Below are 25758 nucleotides of genomic sequence, written 5' to 3' on the forward strand. Positions count from 1 at the left end.
TAGTCTTGTTTATGGTTTCTTTCACTGTGCAAAAGCTTTTAAGTTTCATGAGGTCCTATTTGTTTATTCTTGATTTTCTTTCCATGATTCTAGGAGGTGGGTCAAAAAGGATCTTGCTTGGATGGATGTCATAGAGTGTTCTGCCTATGTTTTCCTCTAGGAGTTTTATAGTGTCTGGCCTTACATGTAGGTCTTTAACCCATTTTGAGTTTATTTTTGTGTATGGTGTTAGGAAGTGTTCTAACTTCATTCTTTTACATGTTGCTGTCCAATTTTCCCAGCACCACTTATTGAAGAGGCTGTCTTTTGTCCATTGTATACTCGTGCCTCCTTTGTCAAAGATAAGGTGCCCATATGTGTTTGGGCTTACTTCTGAGTTCTCTATTCTATTCCATTGATCATCCTTTCTATTTTTGTGCCAGTACCATCCTGTCTTGATCACTATGGCCTTGTAGTATAGTTTGAAGTCAGGAAGCCTGATTCCACCAACTCCATTTTTCCTTCTCAAGATTGCTTTGGCTATTCGGGGTCTTTTGCGTTTCCATACAAATCTAAGATTTCTTGCTCTAGTTCTGTGAAAAATGCCATTGGTAATTTGATCGGGATTGCATTGAATCTGTAAATTGCTTTGGGTAGTACAGTCATTTTCACGATGTTGATTCTTCCAATCCAGGAACATGGTATGTCCCTCCATCTGTTTGTGTCGTCTTTGATTTCTTTCATCAATGTCTTAAAGTTTTCTGCATACAGATCTTTTGCCTCCGTAGGCAGGTTTATTCCTAGGTATTTTATTCTTTTTGTTGCAATGGTGAATGGGAGAGTTTCCTTAATTTCTCTTTCTGCTCTTCCGTTGTTAGTGTATAGGAATGCAAGGGATTTCTGTGCATTAATTTTGTATCCTGCTACTTTACTAAACTCATCAGTTAGTGCTAGCAGTTTTCTGGTAGAGTCTTTAGGGTTTTCTATATATAATATCATGTCATCTGCAAAGAGTGACAATTTTACTTCTTTTCCAATTTGGATTCCTTTTATTTCTTTTTCTTCTCTGATTGCTGTGGCTAAAACTTCCAAAACTATGTTGAATAATAATGGTGAGAGTGGGCATCATTGTCTTGTTCCTGTTCTTAGAGGGAATTCTTTCAGTTTTTCCCCATTTAGAACGATGTTGGCCTTTGGTTTCTCATATATGGCTTTTATTATGTTGAGGTAATTTCCTTCTATGCCCATTTTCTGGAGAGCTTTTATCATAAATGGATGTTGAACTTTGTCAAAAGCTTTTTCTGCATCTATTGAGATGATCATATGGTTTTTATCCTTCAATTTGTTGATATGATGTATCACATTGATTAATTTGCATATATTGAAGAATCCTTGCATCCCAGCGATAAACCCCACTTGATCATGGTGTATGATTTTTTTAATGTGCTGTTGGAGTCTGTTAGCTAGTATTTTGTTGAGGATTTTTGCATCTGTATTCATCAGTGATATTGGTCTGTAATTTTCTTTTTTTGTGACCGCTTTGCCTGGTTTTGGTATCAGGGTGATGGTGGCCTCGTAGAATGAGTTTGGGAGTGTTCCTCCTTCTGCAATATTTTGGAAGAGTTTGAGAAGGATAGTTGTTAGCTCTTCTCTAAATGTTTGATAGAATTCACCCTTGAATCCATCTGGTCCTGGGCTTTTGTGTGTTGGGAGATTTTTAATCACTGCCTCAATTTCCGTACTTGTGATTGGTCTCTTCATAGTTTCTATTTCTTCCTGGTTCAGTCTTGGAAGATTGTATTTTTCTAAGAATGTATCCATTTCTTCCAGGTTATCCAATTGATTGGCATATACTTGCTTGTAGTAGTCTCTCATGATCTTTTGTATTTCTGAGGTGTCCGTTGTTACTTCTCCTTTTTCATTTCTAATTCTGTTGATTTGCATCTTCTCCCTTTTTTTCTTGATGAGTCTGGCTAATGGTTTATCAATTTTGTTAATCTTCTCAAAGAACCAGCTTTTAGTTTTATTAATTTTTGCTATTGCTTCCTTCCTTTCTTTTTCATTTGTTTCTGCTCTGATCTTTATGATTTCTTTCCTTCTGCTCACTTTGGGGTTTCTTTGTTCTTCTTTCTCTAGTTGTTTGAGGTGTAAGGTTAGGTTGTTTATTCGATCATTTTCTTCTTTCTTAAGGTAGGACTGTATTGCTATAAACTTCCCTCTTAGAACTGCTTTTGCTGTGTCCCATAGGTTTTGGGTAGTTGTGTTTTCATTGTCATTTGTTTCTAGATATTTTTTGATTTCCTCTTTGATTTCTTTAGTGATTTCTTGGTTGTTTAAGAGTGAATTGTTTAGCCTCCATGTGTTTGTATTTTTTGCAGTTTTTTTCCTGTAATTGATATCTAGTCTCATGGCATTGTGGTCAGAGAAGATGCTTGATAGGATTTCAATTTTCTTGAATTTTCTGAGGTTTGATTTGTGAACCAAGATGTGATCTATCCTGGAAAATGTTCCGTGTGCACTTGAGAAGAAAGTGTAGTCTGTCGTTTTTGGATGGAATGTCCTATAAATATCAATTAAGTAGAGATGGTCTAATGTGTCATTTAAAGCTTGTGTGTCTTTATTTTCTGTTTGGATGATCTGTCCATTGATGTAAGTGGGGTGTTCAAGTCTCCCACTATTATTGTGTTCCTGTCGATGTCCCCTTTTAAGGCTGTTAGCATTTGCCTTATGTATTGAGGTGCTCCTATGTTGGGAGCATAGATATTTACCATTGTGATATGTTCTTCTTGAATGGATCCCTTGATCATTAGGTAGTGTCCTTCCTTGTCTCTTTTAATAGTCTTTACTTTCAAGTCTAATTTGTCTGATATGAGTATTGCTACTCTAGCTTTCTTTTGACTTCCATTTGCATGGAATATCTTTTTCCATCCCTTTACTTTCAGTCTATATATATCCCTTGGTCTGAAGTAGGTTTCTTGTAGGCAGCATATAGAAGGGTCTTGTTTTTGTATCCATTCAGCCAGTCTGTGTCTTTTGGTTGGAGCCTTTAATCCATTTACATTTAAGGTGATTATTGACATGTGTGTTCCAATTACCATTTTCTTAATTGTTTTGGGTTTGTATTTGTATTTGGGTTTGTTTTCCTTTTCTTGTGTGTCTTACTTAGAGAAGTTCCTTTAGCACTTGTTGTAAGGCTGGTTTGGTGGTGCTGAATTCTCTTAACTTTTGCTTGTCTGGAAAGCTTTTGATTTCTTTGTCAAATCTGAATGAGATTCTTGCTGGGTAGAGTATTCTTGGCTGTAGGTTTCTCTCTTTCAGGACTTTCAGTATATCCTGCCATTCCCTTCTGGCCTGCAGAGTTTCTGTAGAAAGGTCAGCTGTTATCCTTATGGGTTTTCCCTTATGTTATTTGTTGCTTTTCTCTTGCTGCTTTTAATATTTTTTCTTTGTGTTTAATTGTCGTTAGTTTGATTAATATGTGTCTTGGTGTATTTCTCCTTGGGTTTATTCTGTATGGGACTCTCTGTGCTTCTTGGACTTGGTTTATTATTTCCTTTCCCATGTTGGGTAAGTTTTCCACTATAACCTCTTCAAATATTTTCTCAGACTCTTTCTTGTTTTCTTCTTCTTCTGGGATGCCTATAATTCGAATGTTGGTACGCTTAATGTTATCACTGAGATCTCTGAGACTGTCTTCTATTGTTTTTATTCTTTTTTCTTTTTCCTGCTCTGTGGTGTTTATTTCCCCCATTCTATCTTCCAACTCACTTATTCGTTCTTCTGCCTCAGTCATTCTGCTGGTTATAGCATCTAGAGTATTTTTAATTTCAGTTATTTTGTTATCCATTGCTGTTTGTTTTTCTGAGTCCTTATGAACTGTTTCTTGTGCTTTCTCTATTTTGTTATCGAGATTTTGTATCATTTTTACTATCATTACTGTGAATTCTTTTTCAGGCATTTTTCCTATTTCCTCCTCATTTATTTGGTCTTGTGGGTTTTTTTCCTGCTCCTTTGCCTGCATGGTGTTTCTTTGTTTCCTCATGGTTGTCCAAACTTTTGGGGTTGCTTGTCCCGGCAATAGAGGTGTTTATAGAAGACTGTCCAAGCCTCAGACTAATGTCCAAGTGTTGGGTTAAAGAAATACTAAGTCTAGGAAACACATACATGTATAAGACACACAATTACTGAATCCATTAGGACATAAGCCTCTGGAAAGACCTGACAGAAGAACCCCAGTATGGTATCAGATATTCAAAGAGAAACCCAACAGAAATTGACAACTGAAACAGAACAAATCAGAAACAAAGTCAAAAACAAACAAACAACACCTTATACATACAAACACTAATCCAGGGAGATTTTGTGAGCTAGGATCAAATATAAAAAAGAGCTAGAGTACCACCAGACAGAATGGAGATTCTCAGAATGAAATTAGACAATTGTACTAAGAACTAAGATAAAGACAAAAACCTAATATTAAATACCAAGGCAGTGCGTCATCTGGAGAATAGAGCAAGGAGTCTGAGCAGGTCGATAGTGTTGCTTATAATTATGTTAAGATAAAATAAACTAAAAATGGATGGAAGACGGGAACAGAAGAGCGTCGTGTGATTGGAAATATGCAAATAAAAAGAAAGGAATAGAAATGTATAAAAGATAGGGATGAAAGGAAAGTATGAGAAATATATTGTCTGTACTACCAAAAAGTTAGCTAGAAATAGAAGTATATAAAAAGGCAAAAAAATAAAAATAGAATAAAAAATAGCATTAAAAAAATTATGTTATAAAACTTGTAGATCCCTTAGGACTAAGACTGTAATTAATAAAGGAAAAAAGAAAAAATAAATCCAGAACTGATCCCAGAATGGACCAGTTCAATAGGAATGATACTAATATTTCTGTTTCCTTAGAGTCTCAGCTGTAAGTGTCCTTCTACTTGCCTTGGGTTTTTTCGCATTATTCTGTGGCCAGCAGAGCTTCCTTTATTGTTCATCTGTAAGCGTGGGTGTGTGGGGAGGGAGAGGGTACAATAGTGGCTCCTTCCCCTGGGAGTGAGTGAGCAGTGGTGCACTGTTGTTTCAGTTCGGCTTGGAGGTGCCTGTTGCAGAAGGACGCTGGTGGCTCAGGTGTAAACAGAAAGTCTCAGAGTTGGGCCTCTCTCGGGGTTTTTTTTTTATTTCTCTGCAGCCTCCCTGCTGCTGGCGTTCCAAGGGGTTTTAATCCAGCCCCGCCCGAGTGCCTGAGGGTACTTGTTATCCCTGAGCGCCTTAGGTGGCCCACAGGGGGTCCCTCCACTGCCTGTTGCAGAGGCACTGAAAGAGAGAGAGAGGTTACGCCTGCGGCTCCTCCCCCCTGCCCATGAGCCCGCAGCCTCCAGCCGCCATCATGGCCAGGTAGCTCTCAGGGGCGGGCACTCCTCGCCACGGACCTCTTCCCTCCTGTCCTCTCGGTCTGTCACCTTACTGGCAACAATTTTTCTCACCCTGAAGGAGCTCTCTGGTTCCCCCACTCCCACTTCCGGACCCTCTCTTCAGCTGTGAATCGACGTCTGGGTCCAGGAACGCTGAGCTGCGGTGTGGACCCTCTGTGTGTTTCTCACTCCCTCCCGTCTGCCACAGCTCCGCCGCTTCACCCTCTTTGAGCCGTCGTAGATGCCTCCCTACCAGTTATGTCGGGCTCCTTGCAGTCCTTTCTGGTGTCCGAGGCCGTCTGCTGGTGTCCAGCTGGTTCTCTGTGGGAATTATTGCATCCTTCGGTGCATTCCCAATGCATCTGTGGAGAGGGATGCATTCCACGTCCCTCTACTTTGCCGCCATCTTTTTCTGTTCCATGTTCCTTTTTAAAATTAGCCACCTTCGGGGGCTTCCCTGGTAGCACAGCGGTTAAGAATCCGCCTGCCAATGCAGGGGACTTGAGTTCAATCCCTGCTCCAGGAAGATCCCACATGCCATGGAGCAACTAAGCCCGTGTGCCACAACTACTAAGCCTGTGCTCTAGAGCCTGAGAGCCACAGCTAATGATGAGCCCATGCTCCACAATTACTGAAGCCAGCATGCCTGGAGCCTGTGCTCCGCAACAAGAGAAGCCACCACAATGAGAAGCCTGCACACCACAACAGAGTAGCCCCCGCTCTCCACAACTAGAGAAAGCCCGTGTGCAGCAAAGACCCAACACAGCCAATAAATATAAATAAATACATTTATTTATTTAAAAAAAATAGCAACCTTCAAATCTTCATCCTCTTTAAAATATCAAAATTTTAGAAGTGGAAGCAGAACACAAGAGTTGGGAAATAGTTGAATCACCTGTGTTTTCTTAGTGATCCTAAATCAGACATGTGCCCTGTTATTTCTGCGATCCTTAAGTAATAATGATATTTGGTGTTATTTTCCATCTGAAAGTCTAATAATTTTACCAAGTGAGTCCTTCTTTTCATGTTTCCTTATAGTCTCTTAGGCTACTAAATCCTCAAATTTAGCAAATGGAGAACTGGTGTTCAGAGCTCAAGTGACTCTGAACCAGAGAAGCAGTACTGAGTGGTGAAATTTAACCTGAAACTGAAATTTCAAAACACACCAAGATCCAGTCTTCTTTATAATTTACTGACTTAGAGGGCAGAATGAAATGAAAAACTGCTTGGTGCTCGTAAATTTTAAGATCACAAATGACCTCATTTAGGGCTAATTGATTCCTCTCTAAAAGTTACTGTTCTTCTCACACCTAATAATTAAAAATTAACCTCACCCTGTGGCATATCATGCAAAAATTGGGAGTTGTCATGATTACTTCCTCTTTCTCCTCTCCACAGGTAATACTTCCCAAGGTTCAACCCAAGCTATTCTCTACGCACAAGGTCAGCAAACATCTGATTTTAAGTCAAAATCACACCCAGCAGACTGGGAAGTAGTAATAAGGACATCAAGTCTCCTAATAGCCTAATTCTAAGCCAGTCAAAGCCAGTCAGTCCACACCCTGACCCTGTTTTATGTGAGAAAGAATGACAGAATCTGACAATGAACATCCAGCTTCTAGAGCCAAGGCACACTAAAATGTAAGAAAAACTGGTGTAATAGAGTGACTTGCTTTGGGGCTAGAGGAGTGCTCAGTGGTAAATCTAGCCCAAACCCCTTGGATTGCGACCACAGCACACAGATATGTTATAAGGTTTAAGTAATGAAGTCACAGTCTGAGACACTTTTAGTTAAACAAATATTTATGGATGGCCTACTCTCTGCAAAGCTCTGTGGGAAGTAAAAAAAATGAATGAAACATAATTCTTGCCCTCTCTCAATCTGCAATGTCATCTCTCTAATTTTCAACTAAAAGTGTAGTTCAGTTTTTCCCCAATACACTGTTTTCATTCTTACATCTCTTCATGTAAGATTGTCTTATGGAACTCACTTAATACAATACAATTCCAACTAGTAGTTTTATTTTTTGCTCTCAATTCATCTCCCCATTATAAGATCAAGACCAGGGTGGTGAATGGGTGAGTTGGTGAATAAAAATAATTCCAGTCTACTCTGCTGTCAAGCTGAAATCACATCAGGCATATGGCTTTAACATACAAAGTCAAAATATATTCACAATGTCTGTGCCTCTGAATTTTTCACCTTTTCACTGTTAGCTTTCAGAACCCTTTTTGGCAGATGAAATTGAGACTTTAAAAAAAAAATTGAAGCTCATGATGCAATTTTTCAATCCAATAAATTTATTTTCCAGTCATATTTTAAACTGCTAAATCATTTTCCCATTCTTTCTTGAATTAAACACAACACACATTTGTGTGCCTGTACCCACACACACAGACACATCCACTTCGGAGACCTCTGGTGAACAGTCTATCGTCAGGGTTAATGGGACTTGTTAGGATCTGTTGCTGGCCTGAGAGGAGCATGCAGGAAGGTGGATGGGAAATGTCCTTGGGATTCATACCTTCCTGGAAGTCGAGGGAACAGGTCTGTGCAGAGGGAGGTGTTCAGATGTAAAGCAGACCTAACAGGCCTGAGCCAGCCCCTCAAGGAAACTGGAACTGGGATGGCCCTTCAGTCTTCTGCTTGGGGCAAGGCTGCCTGGCCCTTATACACCCATACAGGTATCCCCTGCTTTTCAAAAGTTGCTTTCCTCCACTTTACTTTTATGAAACTTCTGTATTAGTACCTGTCTCTGCTAACACAAAAATTCTAAAGAGGATTTTCACTTTTACAAAAAAGGTAAAAAGTGAAAATAGCATTCTGCGTTGATTTTGCCAGGATGGAGCCATTATAGAGGCAGCACACACCCTGAACAGAGCAGGGAGAGTGGCACCTCCAAGCTCCTTCCCTGGGGAACCACACTCAGCATCTCAGCATCAAGCCACCATAGTTTTGAATTGTGTTGGTGAGCATCTGTGCTCTATCTCAATGTATTTTGTGCATTGTCAGCAAGATATGTCCTAAGGTAATTGCTTCTTTGCTTTATGCCATTTCAGCTTATGAAAGCTTCTGTAGGAATGCTCTACTTTCGAATAGCTGGGACACTTGTATTTGGCAGGTCACTGGATAAGGACTGCCCAGGGAGAAGGCATGATCTTGGACAAAGTGTCTCTCTTCAGCTGGGGTTAATTCTTGAAACTTGAGAGCCATCAGCTGCCAACACTCCCAGCAGCTGGGGAATAGGTGCCTCAAACATGAAGGGGAGACTGGACCACACCCCACGGCGTCCACTACAGAATCACAGTAAAAATCTGGCCATGAAATCTCGCCTATGGGTCTGTCTTCAGGCCTTTATTTTTTGTTTTATTTTGTCTTGTTTTGGCTTTTCAAGAGGATCTAGACTTTCCCACTCTCACTCTTTGTGCTGTGTTTTTTCAATACTTTAAAATGTTCTCAATTTAAAGATTGAATGTAAAGCTAAAACAATACTTGCCTGAGGACTCCTTAAATTACTCTGGAGAACTACCACGTATGCTTTGCTCCAAAGAATACTTTTCTGAACCAATTTGGGCTTCTGAGCAAAGTCAAATTGAGTTTAGGAGGCAGGAAAGTTGGGGGCTGCCCGTGCAGTGTGATTAGAATGGTTGTGGGGGTTGCGCAGGGCCATTGGCTCAGAAATCGTCTTCATTCATAACTACTTCTGAATCCTGGTGGTGCTTACCTGTCGGTGTCACTTCACCTTGCCCTTGGAGTGAACTCTCCTTTTCTTTATCACTTTGTGTCTGATTGGAATTCCCAGGCTTGACTGCCTGATACCTCGGACACCTCGAGGTCAGGCCAGCCTACTGTTCCTCCATGTCCATGACACGTACCTGGGGATTACATGGACACTTACCTGGGGGTTGCGAAATACCAGCTAATAACATGATTGAAGAATGGATGAGAGCCACTGGGGTAAAGGGGTGCTAAACAGGAAAGTGGATGGGCAGCCATAGTAGGCAGAATTTCTAAGGTAGTCTCCTCTCCTCAAAGATGCCCCATCTATTCCCTAGCACCTGTGAATATGATGGCATATCACTTCCATGATTCTGTGGTGATACAGCATAGTTTACTTTCTTAAAATAAGGAGATTATCCTGCATTATCCAGATGGGCCCAGCGTAATCACAAGAGCCTGTAGAAATGGAGAGCTTTCTCCAACCGGAGCAGGAAAGGAAGTGAGAGAGATCTGAAGCATGGATGAACATGACACCCCGTTGTTGCTTTGAAGGTAAAGGGGACCATGTGCAAAGAAATTTGCATGCCCTCTAGCAGCAGAGAGAACCCCAAATGACATCCAGCAAGAAAATGGGGCCTCAGGGGACCCCGAGCATGGAGCCCAGCCTACCCTGCCTGGATGTCTGACCTACAGAACTGTGAGATTGTAGTTTGGTGGTGTTTTAAGCTGCTAAATTTGTGGTTATTTGTTATTGCAGCAATAGAGAGCTAGTACAGTAGCCGAAATCAGCAAGTTTACTCACTATTTTGAAAAGTGCTGTTTTTTGAAGAAAACTAAAATCTGCCTCTAAAACCAGTCCATCGGAAGGGGAGAGTAGACCGAGGTCCAAAATCGTGCATCATTATGTGCTGACTTGAGCTGCAACTTTCTGTACCTTTACTCCGAACCCCTGTCCTATGTGGCAAATGCTGTTAGTATCCTAACATCATCTCCATAGGCTGCTAACTGGTGTTCACAGAAACTAAGTGATTGGTCCAATGAGTTCTCAATCCTAGTGCATATCAGAATCACCTAGTGAGCTTTTAAAATGTCCTGATGCTCAGGCCTGAATCGGTGTGGTCCAGGCCTCTGACTTTTTTTTTTTTTTAACTTAGTTCTAATCACAGGGCTTATTACTTTATTTACTGTTTATTTTTCTTCCAGTTTTATTGAGATGTAATTGACATACAGAACTGTGTAAGTTTAAGGGGTACAGTATAATGATTTGACTTACATACATCATGAAATGATGACCACAGTTTAGTGAACATCTGTCATCTCACATAGATACAACATTAAAGAAATAGGGGAAAAAATGTTTTCCTTGTGTGAAAATGCTTAGGATTTACTCTCTTAACTTTCATTTATAACATACAGCAGTGTTATCTTTATCATATTGTACATTACATCCCTAGTACCTATTTATCTTATAACTGGAGGTTTGTTCCCTTTTGACTGTCCAATTCCTCCTCCTCCACATCTGCTACCTCTGGTAATCAGAAATCTGATCTCTTTTTCTATGACTTCATATGTTTTTGAAGTATTATTGACCTACAACACTTTTCTAGTTACTGGTACACAACATAGTGATTCAACATTTCTCTACATTTCAAAATGATCACCATGAGAAGTCTAGTCACCATCTGTCACCATGCAAATATACTACATAATTATTGACTATATTCCCTATATGATACATTTCATACCCTTGACTCACTTTTTTTGTAACTGAAAGTTTGTTACCTCTCAATCCCCCTCACCTATTTCTCTCGTCCCCCCACCTCCTTCTCCTCTGGCAACCACCTGTTCATTCTCTATATCTATGACCCTGTTCCTATTTAGTTAGGTTTATTTGTTTTGGTGTTTAGATTCTACATATAAGTGAAATCATCCAAAATTTGTCTTTCTCTGTCTGACTTATTTCACTTAGCATAATACCATCTAGGCCTATCCATGTTGTCACAAACAGCAAGATTTCTTTTTTTTTTTTTTTCTTTTTTGGCTGAATAGTATTCCATTCTGTATATGTGCCACATCTTCTTTATCCATTCATCTATTGATGGGCACTTGGGTTACCTCCATACTTTGGCTATTGTAAATAATGCTTCAGTGAACATAGAAGTGCACCTCTGGCACTTTTTTAAGCTCCGTGGATGACTCAGATATAGCCAGATGGTGTTTGACAACCACTGGTTTAAAATGTGGTTCATGGATGCCTGTGTCAGAATCCCCTCAGGTCCAGGGCAGACACAATGGTTGTCTCCATGACAGCCATCCTCTACTTCTTCATTTACAACAGAGCCCCATTTATGTTCAGGTAGCAATGTGCTTAGCCTTAGGGAACATTGCCATGGTCATCTCAGTTTTACACTCTAGCCATGTTATCCCATTGCACTTTCTCAAATACCTTCGTATCTCCTTGTAGCTAGGGGCAACCAGTAACACGATTCTGTCCAAAAACATATAAGGAGACTCTGCCAGGGTGAGCAGTTTCTGGGAAAGATTTTTTTTTCCTGGAAAACAAAGAAGGGGCACCAAGAGAGCTGTCTGGTGCCATTCTTTGAGCATGGTGGTGAGAGGATGTGCTGCAGGGAACAGTGTCAGCCATGGCCGTGAGTACTAACATACTGAGAAAGTAGGATAGAAAGAAAGAGCTTGGGGCCCTGACGACCTCATTGAGCTGCACCAACCCTGGAAGCATTATTAGGAGACTTCTTGTTATGTGAGATAATAAGTTCATTTGTATCTTTTTTAAAATTAGATTCTACATATGAGTGATATCATATGATATTTGTCTTTCTGTCTCTGACTTACTTCACTTAGTATGATAATCTCTAAGTCCATCTATGTTGCTACAAATGGCATTATTTCACTCTTTATGGCTGAGTAATATTCCATTGTATATATGTATCACATCTTCTTTATACACTCTTCTCTCAATAGACATTTAGGTTGCTTCTATGTCCTGGCTATTGTAAATAGTGCTGCAGTGAACATTGGGTGCATGTATCTTTTCAGATTATGGTTTTCTCCAGATATATGCCCAGGAGTGGGATTGCTGTATCATATGGTGGTAGCTTTATTTTTAATTTTTTAAGGAACTGCCATACTGTTCTCCATAGTGGTTGTATCAGTTTACATCCCCACCAACAGTGTAGGAGGTCCCTTCTCTCCACACCCTCTCTAGCATTTATTGTTCAGAGACCTTTTGATGATGGCCATTCTGACCAGTGTGAGGTGATACCTCATTGTAGTTTTGATTTTCATTTCTCTGATAATTGGTGATGTTGAGCATCTTTTTATGTGCTTTTTGACCATCTGTATGTCTTCTTTGGAGAAATATGTATTTAGATCTTCTGCCCATTTTTTGATTGGGTTGTTTGTTTTTATTATGTAGAGCTGCATGAGCTGTTTGTATATTTTGGAGATTAATCCCTGTTGGTCACTTCATTTGCAAATATTTTCTGCCATTCTATGGGTTGTCTTTTCATTTTGTTTATGGTTTCCTTTGCTGTGCAGAAGCTTTTAAGTTTAATTAGGTCCCATTTGTTTATTTTTGTTTTTATTTTCATTATTCTAGGAGGTGAATCCAAAAAGATATTGCTACAATTTATGTCAGAGTGTTTGGCCTATGTTTTCCTCTAAGCGTTTTACAGTGTCTGGCCTTACATTTAGGTCTTGATCCATTTCGAGTTTATTTTTGTGTATGGTGTTAGAAACTGTTCTAGTTTCCTTCTTTTATATGTAGCTGTCCAGTTTTCCCAGCACCACTTATTGAAGAGAGTGTCTTTTCTCCATTGTATGTTCTTGACTCCTTTGTTGTAGATTAATTGGCCATAGATGCATGAGCTTATTTCTGGGCTTTCTTTTCTGTTCCATTGATCTATATTTCTGTTTTTGTGCCAGTGCCATACTGTTTTGATGACTGTAGCTTTGTAGTATAGCCTGAAGATAAGGAGTCTGATTCCTCCAGCTCTATTCAAACACCCATCTTGAAAACCAATCTCCAACACATCTCCCCTATGAGGATTACATGGAACAGAGAGGTAACTATTTACCCTTAACAAATAACGTTTTGCCATTTAAAAGAAAAAAAATGTATATTGAAACAAGGATTCTGGTCCACAATGGCTAATGATCAAAAGAAAAACTTGCCTAAATTTCCTTAAAATATGGATGAAATCAAACTTGGTCAAAAGGAGCTGCTCTTTCCCAAAAGAAAATGGTCCTAGCTGTCCCCTTCCAGGACATCACTTAAGAGCCCCATTGATTAGTCTGGGATTTCTCCTGTGTGCAAGCAAGAAGACCTCTTTCCCAATTCAGACAGATGGGATCTCAAAGATCATGCTCTGATCCTACAGATCACATTCAAGAGATCCCAAACCCATCAGTCCCTGTTCAAACTTGAGGGAGCTTGTTTGAGGATAGAAACAAACCAACAAGGAAACAAACCTTATGCAGCAAATGGAAATATGCTAAAATTGCTGTTTCCAATAGTTTGTATGGGTCCAAAGAATAAATGATCTAAAAAGTAAAAAACAAAAATTTTTTTTAATTTTAATTTTTAAAAGAAAGAAAAGCCTGTTTTTTACCAGATTCACCAAACAGATGTTTCTTATCTTTGGGCAAAATTTTTATAAGCTGAAAAACAAACGACAAACAGAGGACTCAGAATTCAATTTTCTTAGCTGCTCCAACATCAGAAGAGTTAGTTGATCACCTGGGAGAGAAATAAATCTTTTGTAATGAATTGAAGACATATTTTCTTGGATGTGGGTTGGCCCCCTGCCCAATAGTAAAACTGACATATTTTCCCTGTTCAATTATAATTGACAACTCATTTTTGGAGGAATCTTTGGGGGAAATAACAGTGCATTATTCTATTTCCCCACCTCCAGTGTTGTTTGTTCCTTGCACTGCGTAGACGGAGACACTGTGGGTTCCTTCACTGCTTGATGGAGAGAGCCCATCCATGTGCTTCATGCCAAACTTGCTGACAGTCTCTCACTCCCCAGTACCCCTGTGGTGCTTGCAGAACATGCCTCCTTCCTGCTCTGTTCTTACTATCTTTGCACATTCTCATTCTCCATCTCCAACTGCCCAGGTCCTCCTTGTCTCTCCAGACTCAGTTCAGATGCCTCCAGGAAGCTCCCACCATGCCTCTCTGCCCCTCCCATGGCACTTGTTAGAACAATTTAGTGCCAGCTTCTTATGTTTTAATAAACTGCTTGGCACATCTTAGAAGGCAGGGACTCAGTTTGTATCCTGCATGTCCTACAATGTCCAGGACAAGGCCTTGGATCTAAGATATAGTCAATAGATGTTGGTTGTCTGAATGGTTATCTGCCCCAAATTAGTCAGAACAGCCTTCTCCCTATAGGCAGGAACTTCTTCCCATGGGGCCCCAGGAGAAGCAAAATGAACCAGGACTTCAATGGGGTAGGCAAAGCTATCTACAGGCACTTGCCTTGCCTAGTCCTGAGCAACTTCCTGACACCCCAACTGCCCCAACCACCCAGGCCCTTTTTATTACTTACTAGTTCCCTTTTCCAAAAGATCAATATAGTGGGGAATGCTGAAGTTGGTTTCACCCACTATTTGAGTTTTAAATTGTATTTACAATGAGTGAGGGCCTACTGGCCTAAAACTATGAGATTAAATCATTAGTTGAATGAATGAATTTGATGGGATTCAGGGGAGGCCACTCCAAGATGTGCTACTCTGGCATGTGGATTATTTTGAGCTGAAAACAAGCAAAGCCCAAAAGACTCAGGAAGAACCTTTGAAATTCCTCTTTACTGCCTAAAAGAATTTAAAATAGAAGGCCTGGACTTCCTAGGTTGCGCAGTGGTTAAGAATCCTGCCAATCCAGGCGACACGGGTTCAAGCCCTGCTCTGGGAAGATTCCACATGTCGTGGACCAACAAAGCCCATACACCACAACTATTGAGCCTGTGCTCTAGAGCCCATGAGCCACAACTATTGAGCCTGTGTCCAGCAACAAATGAAGCCCACATGCCTAGAGCCTGTGCTCCGCAACCAGAGAAGCCACTACAATGAGGAGCCCACATACCACAATGAAGAGTAGCCCCCGCTCGCATCAACTAGAGAAAGCACATGTGCAGCAATGAAGACCCAATGCAGCCAATAAATAAAGCAAATAAATAAATTTATTTTAAAAAAATTTGAAAATTAAAAATTAAAAATTAAAAAAATAAATAAATAAAATAAAATAAAACAGAAGGCCTGTTCCAGGAAGTAGCTATCACCATAGACAACTGTAAGAAAGTACGAAATAGGTGTGGTAGACAGGGAAGAACCAGCAAGGCCTGTTTGATCAGAGTCCTCTCTGTGTCTCATTGTACTTTTTGTTTTTAATAATGAAATCTTCTTGTCTCTTTAAAATATTTATTTATTTATTTATTTATTGGCTGCGTTGGGTCTTCATTGCTGCACATGGGCTTTCTCTACTTGCAGAGAGCGGGAGCTACTCTTCATTGCGGTGTGCAGGCCTCTCATTGCAGTGGCTTCTCCTATTGTGGAGCACAGGCTCCAGGCATGCGGGCTTCAGTAGTTGTGGCACACTGGCTTAGTTGCTTCGGGGCATATGGGATCTTCCTGGAGCAGGGCTCGAACCAGTGTCCCCTGTATTGGCAGGGATTCTTAACCACTGCGCCACCAGGGAAGCCCCCACTGTCTTTATATAGCTTAGCAAACATTTGTTGACAAGACATTAATTCTTTTCATCTTCCTGTGAATTATCTTACTTCCCTTCGAAGTCCCAGACCCTAGCCTCCTCCTCCAGAGTTCAGAATGATATATATATACACACACACATATTTATATATACATCATAAGATATATATATACATGCACATATATAAGATAGATATATACAGATATATATTAGATATATATATATACACACACCTTATCATGCCTTGCTGTCTTTGAAATTCTTCCTGCTTATGTGGTTTCTCTGTACATATGTAATAAATTTAATTTTCTCCTGTTAATCTGCCTTATGTCATTTTAATTGCCAACCTAAACAACTGAGAGGAGGAAAAGGGCAAGATTCTCCTTCCCCACAAGTTCACTGAGTACTGATTTCAGGCCAGCTTTGCACTGAGACAGAGCCATCTGGAAGTTTAGAGAGATTAAAGGGCATACAAACAGAAGAGTAACATGAGATCTGATTCCACGTCAGATTAAAATTATCCTTTGTATGTGTGTATGCTCTTTAAATCCTAACTCTCAACAGGCCTGGATCTGCATTTGGCCCTGCCAGGAAGAAGAGTTTGAGACACACACAGAATAGGACTACCTGAATGGCTGGAGACCTTAATAGCTAAAGCCTGCAAAGTGCTGAGATCCTTTAGAGACACTGGTAGTTTTCCAAATAAGTGTTCCTGAAATGATGCTGTTAGCTTTTGATGGACAAGTATGAAGGTTTTGTTTAAACATAAATCAACCATGTCTTGATTCAGGAAAGAAATTTATCTATGACAAATGGTAAGTCTTCCTCTAGCATCTGGGTGTCTACTGTTTGGGATTTTTGGGGTGCCTGTTGTGCTTCCAGAGATATTTATGTGTCAGTGATACTCTATTGCATAAATACTTTCTGGATGAAAATATATCTCCTAAAGTATTAGATATGTTAAAATATGAGCTTAACTGCTAAAGAATTTACCAATCCTAAAATATGTATATTTCAATTCAAGGATGGCATTTCGTTTAGAAATGTGACACGAAAATCACATAACTGATGAGGTATGGTAGGCAAGTATGTTGCAACATGCCTTAAGTAAATTTTTTAAATTTTTTTTATTTGTTGAAGAGTTAATACATATGTATGATAAAAAAATTCTGAAGGAAAAGAGCACAGGAAAAAATACACATCTCCTTTATCTTGCTTCGATTTTAAAAATGATGTGATAGGAAGAGGTCCAGGGCAGCGAACATTACACAGACTAATAGTTTAAAAAGAGAATAAAACAGAATGGAGAGAGAATATTAAATGAGTTTTAGTCCGTAGTTTGGAAGAGAAATGAAATGCACAGAAGCTATAATTCAGTCTGCTGAGAAGACATTTAGGAGAAACAAAAGTTAGTAATGGATCCTATGTATGTCTCAATACCTAGTACTAGACCTCAGATACTGCCATATATGTACTTATTTGTTGCACAGTCACTCTTCAAGGTAGGTTATTTGTTCCAATTTACTAATGAGATTGAGATTGAGTAATTTTCTTGGGTATGAATCCCAGCTCTGCATCTTATCAGCTGGGGAATCTTAAGTTTAGGAAAGTTTTGAACCACGCTTTCCTCATCTATAAAACAGGTATGCAGTGTCATAAGCATGCATGTAAGTTCCTTAGCATAGTGCCTTGGACATGTAAGAACTTAATAATTCTTTTACTATTATTATTGTGTACTTGAACCTCTCAGATATATGCGGGAAAATGGCAAATTAGAAAGAGCCCTACTCTAGTTTCTTGTAATCTTGCTCTCAAGATCTAACTCTAAGCTAAGCCATGGCAGCCCTCATCCTACCTAACTGGAGTTTTACTTCTTAGGAGGGAAAATGGGTGCCAAGATTTTCATTTGCCAATAGAAATGATTATAAGTCATTAACATTTTTCTCTCTATGAATCATGATCAGGTTACAAAGACATCTAATTGTATTACAAAAAAAAAAGAAAGAAGGAAAGAAAAAGAAAGAAAGAAAGAAAGAGAGAGAGAGAGAGAGAGAGAGAGAGGGAGAGAGAGAGAGAAAGAAAGAAAGAAAGAAAGAAAGAAAGAAAGAAAGAAAGAAAGAAAGAAAGAAAGAAAGAAAGAAAGAAAGGAAGAAAGGAAGGAAGGAAGGAAGGAAGGAAGGAAGGAAGGAAGGAAGGAAAGAAAGAAAGAAAGAAAGAAAGAAAGAAAGAAAGAAAGAAAGAAAGAAAGAAAGAAAGAAAGAAAGAAAAAGAAAGAAAGAAAGAAAGAAAGAAAGAAAGAAAGAAAGAAAGAAAGAAAGAAAGAAAAAAAGAAAGAAAGAAAGAAAGGAAGAAAGAAAGAAAGAAAGAAAGAAAGAAAGAAATAGAAAGAAAGCCCTCTATTTCCATTTCTTACCTGTAATTCCCTGGTTCTGTAATTTCATGAGCCTCACATCCCCCATGCTGTCCATGAAATATCAGTTATAAAGGGTTTTAAAAGCCTTCTGTAGGGTAGTTCACTACATTTTTTTTTTCCTCAATAAGCTCTATTAACATGTGGCCGCCCAGATAGAAGAGAAAGTTTTTCTGGGGGTCTAGATATTTTAAAAGCTAGATTAAGAAGGTTAAAGAGACATCTTGCAGAGGCACCAATCCAGAAGGGGCACCAAAACATTTCTGGAGATGTAATAAGATTAAGAAAACTGTGTTGCCCAGGAAAGGCTTGCTAGACTGCTGAAGAAGAGAGCTCAGGTCTCCAGCAGCATTTGGAGTCACACCAGATGTTCACTGAAATACTGAGTATAGGTTCAGTTACCTGAACACTTATACTTTGCTCCTGGGGTAGTGAAAGATTGAGCCCTGAGCTGAGTCCTACCTTCTCCCTTGCTTTTTCCATGAAAAGCTGGACCTCGCCTCTAAAGAACTGTTGAACAGATATATGAAGATAAAATTTAATATAGTAACCAGATACTCATAGGTCTTGGTTTATGAAATATTTACAAATATCACCTGGGAAGATGCTCATAGAACTTGCACTGTATCTTGATGTTGTGTGTTACATTTAAATTTTCTGCACCAGAGGTTGTTTACTGGAGGTCTTCCCTTTCTGGAAGAGGGAGAGGTGCCTTATTTCACCATTAAGAACCACAGATTTAGCTGTCACAGTGGGACCCACTGGCCCCACATCTTGCCAGTGCCCAATTCACCAAGGTATGTAACTGAGTCAGGCACAACTCTCTGCTATTAATTAAAATATAAAAGCAAATTGCCAGTAATAATGGGTGTAGTGGTGAGTTGACTTGCTTATATGAAGCTGTTTTGTTGTGGCTTCATCTGTCTTGCCACATTGTGGGATATTTCTTGACGTATGTGTAGATAATGACATGCTGGCAGCAAAGATGGATTTGCTTGAATAGTTAACCATTAGTTGTAGGTTGATTGCAGTTTATCCCATAGCAAAGTTCCCTATCTTTGTTAATTTTTTGTGCCACGTTATGTAGACACAAATAGAACCAGAACCGAAAGTTTAATTCAGCTTTACTTGGACATAGAGAGGGATGGGAATCGACAATTGCAGTGTGTTCTGTGCGCCCTGTTATTTCAAACATTGAAACTGTCTGACCATAAATTTTTTTTAATGTGAGGAGGTAACCTGGTTATCATTCATGTGCAAGGGAATGATTTGACCATAGCAAAATCTTGAGGACATGTGAGTTTATGTGACTTGGGAAGCTCTGGATTCAAACATCCTAGTGAGTAGCAAATTCATATGCCAAGGAAAAGAGGCTCCTGTAATGGGTACATTTCTGTGCACTGGCAATGTTTTTTAAAAATTGTATTGAAAAGGAATGGACGAATGCAGCTTCAGCATTTTCCTTGTGTAATGATGAGATTTGTTTCAAAATTTATGCAAAAAGCCAGGATATCTGGGAGCAAGTTGTAGAGAAGGTGGAACCTATCTTTCTGAAAGGAGGTATTAGTTTGACAAGCCACGTGATAATAATGGCTGCAGTGAGCTGTTGGTATTTTTGCACTATGTGAGGGAGAGAGTGTAGGTGAATTATTGCTTCAGTTAACTATGAGAGGAATTGACGTGTTCAATCTCATCTAAGATTTCTTTTTGAGCCATAAGCCACCAACTCAGGGGTGTGGATCAATTTGTACTGATAGTAACCCCTGCTACTGGGGTTTGCGCCCTACATACAGAAATGGTAAAATGTCAAGCTTTGCTCCCTATATACAAAAAGGAGTAGCTATTTGTATAATACACTATCACGCACTTGGTGCAAGAAACGTGTCTGCAAAAATGAAGAATGCTCTGTCTTCTTTATGTAGTAATGAAAATCCTACCGGGAGGTAAAAACCAAATCTTTGCTTCTTCCGTGATTTTTGTCAAGCAGTTTGTAGGTGGCACAGCATCTATCTCCACGTGGAAGTGAGGTGACTTCCCCTGGCAGCATGTTTACTTTGCGATGGGAAGATGATAAGAGTGGTGTGAGTGCTTCTTTTACCTCTCTGAGAGAGTGGCCTTAACCAGTTGACCTGAGTGCCCATCTAATTGAAGACGGTGGGGGTGTACAGTCTTGGAGACTGGGCTTTACAGTAGGAAGTAATGCAAACCAACCAAACAAACAAAAACAACAACAAAAAAAAACATCATTTTGTTCTATTCAGATTTTGGCATGAGAAATAAGATTATTCAGGAAAAAATTTTTGAAAGACTTTCAAGTCAGTCTATTGCCGTTTGAGAGAGGATTTTTCAAATGGTCTTTTCTTCCTCTTTAACATATAGCAGCCCCAGTGTGGAGGAGCCAGCTTACGGAGTTCTGCTCTGGGGTAGAGAAGAAACCTGTGCTACCTATGACAGCAAAGCTCCAAGACCTACTGTCACATGGAAGAAGATATGTCACAAAATCAAAGACAACCCATCCATTTTTCTTCCCGGGGGGTTGTGGGAAGAGGGAAGCTGGATGGAGAAGGAGGGCTAAGAAAGCATAGTACGAGGATGATGTATTCACACTCCCCGCTACCTGCCCCACTCCCCACCTTAGATGAGTGAGGAAAATGCACAAGTAAAGAAGACAGAGATGTTCTTGCCCCAACACTCCACTTGGAACTCTGGGAGGAATAACCTCACAGGCTGTTCTGCACCGTCCTGGGGAGAACCCACATCACTCGGCCATGCAGCAGGTCAGGAGAAGGTTGTGGTTTCCCCAAGTGATTTTGGTTCCCATGGGGTGTATTTTTAGGATCCTACAGTCCTTGAGCCTGAGGTGGAGAGCATCCCCGTGGGGGCTGCTTTAGTGGGGATGCAGTGCTCTGTAGAGCGAGTTACAGGGCAAGTCACCAGGCCAGGGACTCAGAAGTGTGGGTAGCCCCTGAGGAATCAGAATGAAGCTGAGTCAGTCAAAGAGAGAACAGATGACAGAGTGACTGCAAGTCCGTTAGTGAGCCTATGCTCTGACCACATGAAGACCTCAGGACAGCTCTCAGGGACTGCTCTAATAGTTTCCAACCATCTGCATTGAAGAAGAGGTCCAGAAGAACATGGAGAAAGTTAAAACTTGTGTAGAGAATGGAGGGGAGCATGCAGATGATGCCAAACCAGCACACAGAGGACTTTGGGAGAGGTCTGCATTGTACAGCGGCCACAGAATTGAGCCACAAGCTGGGCATGAACCAACCAGGTGAACTAGGTCCATCACCCCAAAGACCACTGTGCCCAGTATTCTTCCCAGCTGTCCAGGAGTTGTGAAAACCTTGCCTGTCCCCCCATGTCCATAGAAGCCATCATGAAGTGGAGCTAGGGGACATATCATAGGCGAAATCTGGGAGGCTGTTTGTTTTGTCTTTTTCCCCAAAGCTGAGCATTATCTAAAGGCATTGTTCCCTTTATTCGTTTGAACTAAGGTTTCACCCAGATAGGGCTAAACGTTAGTGATTGTTTCCCCAAGACTGGAGCTCAGGAGAGGAAGCCTACAATATTTATAGTTAAAAATAAAGGAGGGACTTCCCTGGTAGTGCAGTGGTTAGGAATCCACTTTCCAATGCAGGGGACACAGGTTTGAGCACTGGTCGGAGAAGATCCCACAAGCTGAGGATAAGCCCATGCAGCGCAACTACTGAGCCAGCGTGCTGCAACTACTAAAGCCCACGTGCCTAGAGCCCATGCTTCACAACAAGAGAAGCCACCACAATGAGAAGCCCACACACCACAACAAAGAGTAGCCCCTGCTTGCCGCAATTAGAGAAAGACTGTGCGCAGCAACAAAGACCCAATGCAACCGAAAATAAATAAGTAAGGAAGTAAATAAATAAATAAATAAATTTAAGTGAATAAATAAAGGAACACATTTTAGTTGTACTGTAAGTTAAATTTGCAACCGTGTTACATTTTTTTGAAAGCCATGAGAAATGTCTGTTTTTCACAACCAAAGTAATTCTTTGACAATTTAAAAAACAGAAAATTAATCCTTCACCTAGCATATGTAGTAGTTGTACTCAAACACAAAAATGAATTCATCTAAATATTCATCTAAATGTTGATCTAATAAGAACATGTGGCCAGAGAGAAATTATTTGCTTTCATACAGAAATTTCTAGTAGGGGTAAAGTATGTTGAAATAACTTTCCTTTTCTTGGAGAAACAGTTCCAGAAAATGAAAAAATGACCACCTCAACTGATGTGACAACATATTTGCAACAATTGAGTGACTCTTTTCATGGATATCTTCCCACTGGAGATATCTTCCCAAAAAAAACAAAGAATAAAAACCAAGGATACTGGAGCCATTTTTTGAAAAATCTCAATTGTATCAGTGACAGTCCTCTACATAAAAGATAATCTTATTGAATTATGACCCAATGAATAGGTTTCAGCAAAAAAGGCTTGGAAATTTCTGGTGAACTTGATTAGCATATCCTACAAATGGCAAAGCTAACAGTGGATATTATGTGATTTTAGATTTTCTTACTTTCATACATCAAAAAAAGCTCTAGAAACTGACAATGACATGAATATGTAAAATGTCCTTACTTCTTGAATATCTTTGAACTAAAACTATAGGAGAAGAATATATTGTTTTATATGGCTGTAATTTTAATGTGTTCTTATTAATTCAGGATTATGGTAAACACTGATTGTATTTCATTTATAATTATCTAAAAAGTATTATTCTCTTTCAGCAGTGTGTAATACATAGTGTAAGAACATAATCTGAGAATAAAAGGATGCCATTTGCCATCAAGTTAAGGACCAAGTTCAGCATCCAAATTGCCAGCACAGCCTTTCAAAGATCTGGTGCTTATGTTCCAATGGCAACAACTCAAAGCCCACTGCCCTGATCTAAATATAACTGAAACCTGATGAAGTCATCTATTTGCCTTTCATTTTAAACCGGGTCTTATAGAATTTGATAGAATACAATGTGTGTTAAAGAGCAGCTCAAAAAGCTGGGCATTACATAATCACTCTTGTTGCTATAAAACAAATGTGATAACCATGTCTAAACATCAAAATACATGGTGAATATAACATAAGATCTTTTCAAGTAGGCATTCTTGTCATAAGCTATTGGATCTCGAAGGCTCAGCATGTCTGTAGTCAGTGTCTTAGCTCAGTGTGATGTCACCTTCCCTCCAGTGTTTTTCCAGTTGGCACTTCCTGTCCATCCATTTGCCAAGGACAACTCCTTTCCCTTCTTCCGTGGCAACTGGTCTTATTTGAAAATGATGGAGCCTGCTCTCTCAGCCTCTCTCCCTCTTTACTATCCTTCTTTTTTTCCAGTTATTACATCTTCTCACTTTCCAAAGGGGCAGCAGATCCATTGTCAAGATCTTTACCATGAGAAGATATAAGTGGAGGGGGGAAATCCTTATGCATGTAGCATTTTATAAAAGTGTACATTGGTTAGAGCTGTGCGATTAGAAAGATTACCTGGATTCAAAGTCAGTTTTGCTGCCAAAAAAACAGGCTGCTTCTTCCAAAAGAGAAGTCTGTCTCAGTCACATCCTCAGGTCCCAAGCTGTCCAGTTGGGATGTGCGAACTTGGTTCTTGGGAGGAAAATTGCTTGGAATTCTCCCAAACCACCCCAGCTGCTGTTGGCAGCTGTGAGGTTCTTATCTTCCGACTTTACATTTTCATTTCTGTATGTGTCTGGCTGCCCACTTCAGCATCTCAGCCAACCACCCATTCTTACCCCCCGCAAGTGCTCAAAGTAGATTCAGTATTGAATGTGTATACTCTCTTTTCACAGTGTCATCAACAAATCAACAAGGTATTGCAGCATGTCTACGAATGCTGCAAAGGCAGACATTTTCCAGTCTCCACCCTGCTGTGCTCCTGCCACTCTACGCTCAGACCTTTCCGGCTGTGACTAAGACGCGGCATTTTTGGCCCAGGGATATATCCTTGGGTAGCCTGAGCTCGTGCCCTACAATCAACACACAACCAAAGACCTACTTGAGTGCCTCCCTGCTTGTCAGCAAGCTCACACTAATTTTACAGACAAAAAATTTTACAAATATAAAAATATCTGATTAATGTCTGATGTTTAATGAGAGCCTTAGGAGAGGATATCCATGAAATTATTTCTGGGTACGTTCTGACGAACAAAAGAGTTTTGGATCAGGAGCAGCTCCTGTTAGAGGTACTTATGAAAAAAGGGAGAAAAGAGCTAAGTTATAGGCATGGACAGGAGGCATAGAGAGCTGACAGGAAAGTCAGATTTTGCAGTGAAATACCGGAAAGATGAAAGAAGGTAATTGAAAGTAACCTAGGGCCTACGAGCTGAAGTCTGTGGGAGTGGGTGCGTAGAGGGAGGGACTGAAGAGCTGAGAGAATGGGAAGCAGCAGGCAGACGTCACTAGCCGCAGAGTTATACACTCAGAAGGAGATTTGTAGCAAATACAGCTGGTTATCTACGGGATTCCCTCCTTCTTCCAAATTAACAAAATGCTCATTTTTTAGGGCAGAAATATCATCAGTTAAAGACTCTAGTCCTCTAGGTTCTCTTTCAGCTATGGGTGTGATGTGACACCAATGAGATGTAGGCCGCTGTCCCTACAGGGTTTCATTCTCGAATGAAATTTATTCCAATGAAATTCGTTCCCCGAGGACAGAGCCTCTGGAAGGAAAGAGTATTGCTATTCTTCTTTGCTCTTCCTCCTTCTTGCCTTGTGAGGGGTCCTGACACTGCAGATGCAGCAGTTGTCCTCCAACCATGAGAAAGAAAACCACATGACCAAGGATAGAAGGAACTGGAAGGTGGAAAGACTGTGATTCCTGATGAAGATCTTGAGCCGCTGCATTTTTGGTCATTTGAAGCAGAGCGCATTTCGAACAGACAGAGTAAGGTACCTTTGAAAAGAGACCCACCAAGATGAGAAAAAACACTCCTTTATATTATCTTGAATATACTATCTGTAGCAAAAATAAAACTAAATTAGACGCCTCTTCCTGAAATAGTGTAAGAGGGACAGCCAGTTAAATTTCCAGTGAGCAAGGAATGATAAAAGGAAATTCGCTGTACATTACTAATATTATTCATGTAAAATGAATAGAATCATATAATATTTTTCTATTTCAAAGTCTCCTTGTTGTTGTATTTTAGTAAACCTAAAAGCATAGGGGCTTTCCTAAGTTGATGGCTGATTCTTCCAATGTTTTTGTTTTGTTTTCTTTTGTTTTGTTTTTTTCTGTGTTAGGGTTTAAGTTCTTCCACTTCAAACAGTACTTCCTTGGGTGTTTTTAAGGAAGCTAAGTCTGCATGCAGAAGACCTGTTGGGTGATAATCCTCTAGGACTTGGACCCCAAAGATAAACACATCCCAACAATTATAGTCTCACAGGAACAGAGTCTATTCTTCTTCAAGCATTTGGAGTTTGGGTGTAACTTCACAGAAACTAAGTAATTA

The 25758-nt window shown here is 39.9% G+C and overlaps 1 protein-coding gene across 2 annotated transcripts in view; it reads left to right on the forward strand.

Moving 5' to 3' along the window:
• C1GALT1 (core 1 synthase, glycoprotein-N-acetylgalactosamine 3-beta-galactosyltransferase 1) overlaps positions 1–20723 on the forward strand; it is a 71281-nt gene extending 50558 nt beyond the window's left edge. The window contains exon 5 of one of the 2 annotated variants that reach the window (XM_057733695.1): positions 20636–20723. In XM_057733695.1, coding sequence (XP_057589678.1) covers positions 20636–20683 — 48 coding nt within the window. In that variant the 3' untranslated portion in view covers positions 20684–20723. Of the gene's footprint in view, positions 1–6787; positions 6908–20635 lie in introns of those variants that run through there. The other variant, XM_057733694.1, reaches the window with a different exon arrangement.
• The last annotated feature ends 5035 nt before the right edge of the window (positions 20724–25758 follow it).

Source organism: Hippopotamus amphibius, chromosome 4 (genome assembly GCF_030028045.1).
Source record: "Hippopotamus amphibius kiboko isolate mHipAmp2 chromosome 4, mHipAmp2.hap2, whole genome shotgun sequence".
NCBI lineage: Eukaryota > Metazoa > Chordata > Mammalia > Artiodactyla > Hippopotamidae > Hippopotamus > Hippopotamus amphibius.